General features: G+C 40.0%; 2 protein-coding genes and 1 non-coding gene across 4 annotated transcripts in view; all 3 read right to left on the reverse strand.

Annotated features, from left to right (window-relative positions):
• The window catches only part of LOC107600550 (protein C8orf37-like), a 3,679-nt gene extending 1,891 nt beyond the window's left edge, over positions 1–1,788 (reverse strand). For both annotated transcript variants that reach the window (XM_016292484.1, XM_016292483.1), the window contains exons 1-4: positions 1,474–1,788; positions 1,123–1,161; positions 932–990; positions 780–845 (exon numbers count right to left, since the gene is read on the reverse strand). In XM_016292484.1, coding sequence (XP_016147970.1) covers positions 780–845; positions 932–990; positions 1,123–1,161; positions 1,474–1,506 — 197 coding nt within the window. In that variant the 5' untranslated portion in view covers positions 1,507–1,788. The remainder of the gene's footprint in view (positions 1–779; positions 846–931; positions 991–1,122; positions 1,162–1,473) is intronic.
• Positions 1,789–1,830: 42 nt separating this feature from the next.
• Positions 1,831–1,912, reverse strand: trnas-aga (transfer RNA serine (anticodon AGA)). The gene has a single exon. It is a non-coding gene; the product is annotated as a tRNA-Ser (tRNA).
• Positions 1,913–2,508: 596 nt separating this feature from the next.
• LOC107600537 (methyltransferase-like protein 6) lies at positions 2,509–3,764 on the reverse strand. Its single transcript, XM_016292467.1, has 5 exons — positions 3,570–3,764; positions 3,184–3,480; positions 2,971–3,105; positions 2,665–2,835; positions 2,509–2,541 (listed from the first exon to the last, which is right to left on the reverse strand). The coding sequence occupies exons 2-5, from the start codon at positions 3,445–3,447 to the stop codon at positions 2,509–2,511; spliced, it is 603 nt and encodes a 200-aa protein (XP_016147953.1). The 5' UTR covers positions 3,448–3,480; positions 3,570–3,764.
• Between the last annotated feature and the right edge of the window lie 1,112 nt (positions 3,765–4,876).

Below are 4,876 nucleotides of genomic sequence, written 5' to 3' on the forward strand. Positions count from 1 at the left end.
GAGAGGTCACGGAAACCTTTCCAATGCAAGTTAAATATGAATATAATAATTAGATATTACATATAATTTGGTAGAAAAACTGTGTTTTTACGTTTTATTGGTGCAAAGACGAGTAGTGGTGATATTTATTTTGTACAACATTTGCAACTGCTTTTTTATCACTTAATTAGAAGCACCACAAATGAAAATTGTCATGTTATAGGGACTACTGAACAGACATTTAGAAGTTGATTTTAAAATGCAAAGTATTTAAAATTAAAATTAAGCTATGTAAACACTTGCATTTTTACAACACTACAAGTGTGTCCCATCAGGTAATGAAAAGTTGTACACAAACTTGTGGTCCACATGCTCACTTGAACACTTACAGGCCAAATACAGGAAATAGGTCATATAAGTGTTCAAGTGGTCATGTGCAAAGACCGCAAGTGTGGGTATTTGGACAAGGCAGGCATCGGGGCGTAACATTTCCGTCACACGCTTGAGGTATTCGGCCAATCACAACGCACTGGATAGCTGGCCAATCACAGCACACCTCGCTTTTCAGACCGATGAGCTTTGTAAAAAAATCTACGCGTTTCAGAAAGGCGGCGCATAGAGGAGAAACAATAATGCACATTATATGGGAAAAATGTGTTTTTTGAACCTTAAACCGCATAAACACATTGCAATACACCAAATAACAAAATAATGTTATTTTTAGCAACATCATATGACCCCTTTAAATATACATGTGGCCTTTAAGTCCATGCAAGATCTGATTCTGATGTAGTTTTCACCTTTGTGAAAGGCTGGTTCCAATACCGCGTGGTACAGAACTTCCTCCAAGAAACACAGGACAACATCTGTTTGAGGAAATAGGTGAACGTCAATCAGTAACAGCACACCTTGAGTCTTGAATCTAGTTGTTCCATGTTTGAAAGGCTCTTACTTCTTGGACATTGTCTGAGAACATGCATCACTTGTGGAAGTCTTTGCTGCAATGGATTCCTGTTAGTACATGAGAGATTTTACAGATGCTTGAGACGCACTGCAAACAACAACTAGCAATATTAAACTGGAAAAAGTATGTTTACTTTGTTGACTGATCATAACAAGGTTGTGTCGTGTTATTTGGCTTACGTGAGTGCTGATGGGCTGATAATCATCATCCAGTATTTCCTGCGGCATAGCGTCAATATCATTGTCATGTCGAGAAACCGTACAAATAAGTCGAAACCTTATAGTTTTGTCTTGGAAGAATCTGGTTTTGTTCAGGTCTTGGAGATCATGTATACATTATCGCCATGTGAGGCTGTTTTGTTAGCCTCGTGGTAAACCTTTTTAGCATTTCAGTCAGGCTGGTAACACATTATTTGCATCAAAAGTGTGCGGCTATGACTGTATACGCAAAAGGTTTGGTTTAATATTATCTGCAGTAGTTTGTAGCTACGTTAGCTCGGGTGCTAATCTCGATAGGCTACTTAACGTTACCTGGACTGTTTCTTGTCCTCGGGGTTCGCACATTTTTGGTCCGTTTGTTTTAAAGCATAAGTTGATTGTTTGGACGCAGACGTGCTGCAACAAAACTTTGATTCGACTTCATCAAGTAAATCATCCAGATCATCGCCATGATTATCCGGTGGAGAACGCCACGTTTGTTACCATAGAAACGCGTGGAGCGTTTCTTTGCTTTCCTTTCAGAAATGCAGAAATTTTCCGTAGTATAACTAGTCAAATTCTACAAAATTAACTTTACTGCTAAACATAATATTTCCGTGCTCTGGAAGCTGACCTAACGCTTCTGGTTTGCTGGTTGGTGTAAGTTTAGTTTTAGAACGGAAAACGATTCGTTGTCGGCAGGATTCGAACCTGCGCGGGGAGACCCCAATGGATTTCTAGTCCATCGCCTTAACCACTCGGCCACGACAACTCGCATACTTACATCCTTCAGAGGTTAAGCACACTTGTCGCATACTTGTGTCTTTTAGAGGCCGAGCACTTTTTTTCAACATTAAAAAGTAGTAGTAAAAGAACAGAAAAGAATAAATATATAGAGTGTATAAATATAACCGGCTAATGTAATTCGGCTAATTATGCACGGTCAATTATGCAGATGCGCAGAAAAAATAAGCACACTACATTTATCTTTTGAGATGGCTAGTATGGTAGTATTAGTATTAAAACGACATTTCTAAATATTCCAACGTGCTTTCTTGTGGCGGAATAGGGGTGACAATTTTAAATGTGCATTTCAAATGATGTATTCGTTTGCTATTTTATTGTTTTACGTTTAACCTGACTTAAATAGTTTTAAATATGTGTACTTACAGTGGGTACGGAAAGTATTCAGACCCCCTTACATTTTCACTCTTTGTTATATTGCAGCCATTTGCTAAAATCATTTAAGTTAATTTTTTTCCCTCATTTTTTTCCTCATGTTCCTCACACACAGCACCCCATATTGACAGAAAAACACCAGAATTGTTGACATTTTTGCAGATTTATTAAAAAAGAAAAACTAAAATATCACTTTTTCCTCATGTTCCTCACACACAGCACCTGGGTATTGACAGAAAAACACAGAATTGTTGACATTTTTGCAGATTTATTAAAAAAGAAAAACTAAAATATCACATGGTCCTAAGTATTCAGACCCTTCTTGCAACATGTGATCAGCAGTACCTTATAAATCTGTTCCAGGGCTTTCTGCATCTTGTCAGGATGAATTGCAGACAGAACAAATATCAATGTGGCTACATCCACTGTCTCCACTTGTATGGTGGCCTGGAGATCATCTTTAGTGAGGTCACACTGAAACGCAAGGCATCGCTCGGTGCAATACAAGGCATTTTGCTGCAATCATAATGAATAATCATAAATAAAGGCAGAATGCATGTAAACAATTAGCTTATAAATGTGCAACGTTATAAAATTGGAAAAAGGTTGACCAGATGTGGGTGAGAAAAAACACAACTTGGTTACTTTTACCTTCACAAACTCAACAGCTCGTGGAGAGAAGTCACAAGCATAAATGAAGATACTGAGATCCTCTTCCAGAAGAGGGAAAATACAGTTTCCAACCCCACAGCCAGCCTCCAATAACACCAGCTTCTGCCCCTGAGACTGAGAGAGTAGATGTAAGTTACAATCATCTACACAAACTCAAACATGTTATAGCAAATGCATGCATATCTCTCTGACCTCTCTGCAGTTTTTCAGTTCTTCAAACTCTCTGGTAGTCCAGTGCCTGTCTTTGAAAAAGTTCGTCGTGTTTCTTTTATAAAACAAGTCCCAGTTTTTCTGAGCATCCATTTCGAGTTTCTGCTGCTTAAAGTCCGAGACTAAGACGCGGTCACTCCTGAGTTTCTCCAGCTCTTCTGAAGTCAGGGTCCTTCCACTCAGACCACTGGACTGATGAGAAGCAGGACTGGATTCCAGCGAGTCCAACTCACCTGTCACTGACATGACTGTCTGTGCTCCCGATCTTTCCGATTAAAACTAAAACAACGACAAGACGATGTGAAGTTTTACGATAGTAAAAGACACAGCACTTTATGTTGAATAAAATGTTACACGTAACTAACCACCTCAATGACAAAACGCAAACAACAGCAGTTTCAGGTACACACGTGTACTTAATCTACCTGTATATTAAGCGTGGTAAATGATTAAGAGTAAAATATTCGCATATTTAATAAGAAACTGATTGATCTAAAACGCAGCATGTCGTCGTTCTACTCGGCATCTGTCTTACTCGCGCAAAAGCTATTGCGGTGATATAGGAACAAAACATCAGTCACTGCCACCTACTGGACTGGATGAGACGCGCACAGCGGCCTGCTTAACCTTACAGGTGCATCTCAATAAATTAGAATGTCGTGGAAAAGCTAATTTATTTCAGTAATTCAACTCAAATTGTGAAACTCTTGTATTAAATAAATTCAATGCACACAGACTGAAGTAGTTTAAGTCTTTGGTTCTTTTAATTGGGATGATTTTGGCTCACATTTCACAAAAACCCACCAATTCACTATCTCAACAAATTAGAATACTTCATAAGACCAATAAATAAAACATTTTTAGTGAATTGTTGGCCTTCTGGAAAGTATGTTCATTTACTGTACATGTACTCAATACTTGGTTGGGCCTCCTTTTGCATGAATTACTGCATCAGTGCGGCGTGGCATGGAGACAATCAGCCCGTGGCACTGCTGAGGTGGTATGGAAGCCCAGGTTGCTTTGATAGCGGCCTTCAGCTCATCTGCATTGTTGGGTCTGGTGTCTCTCATCTTCCTCTTGACAATACCCCATAGATTCTCTATGGGGTTCAGGTCTGGTGAGTTTGCTGGCCAGTCAAGCACACCAACACCATGGTCATTTAACCAACTTTTGGTGCTTTTGGCAGTGTGGGCAGGTGCCAAATCCTGCTGAAAAATGAAATCAGCATCTTCAAAAAGCTGGTCAGCAGAAGGAAGCATGAAGTGCTCTAAAATGTCCTGGTAGATGGCTGCGTTGACTGTGGACTTAAGAAAACGCAGTGGACCAACACCAGCAGATGACATGGCAGCCCAAATCATCACAGACTGTGGAAACGTCACACTGGACTTCAAGCAACATGGTTTCTGTGCCTCTCCAATCTTCCTCCAGACTCTGGGACCTTGATTTCCAAATGAAATGCAAAATTTACTTTCATCTGAAAAGAGGACTTTGGACCACTGGGCAACAGTCCAGCTCTTCTTCTCCTTAGCCCAGGTAAGACGCATCTGACGTTGGCTGTGGTTCAGGAGTGGCTTAACAAGAGGAATACGACAACTGTAGCCAAATTCCTTGACACGACTGTGTGTGGTGGCTCTTGATGCCTTGACCCCAGCCTCAGTCCATTCCTTGTGAAGTT

Source organism: Sinocyclocheilus grahami, unplaced genomic scaffold, assembly GCF_001515645.1.
Source record: "Sinocyclocheilus grahami isolate Dianchi unplaced genomic scaffold, SAMN03320097.WGS_v1.1 scaffold285.1, whole genome shotgun sequence".
NCBI classification, from domain to species: Eukaryota; Metazoa; Chordata; class Actinopteri; order Cypriniformes; family Cyprinidae; genus Sinocyclocheilus; species Sinocyclocheilus grahami.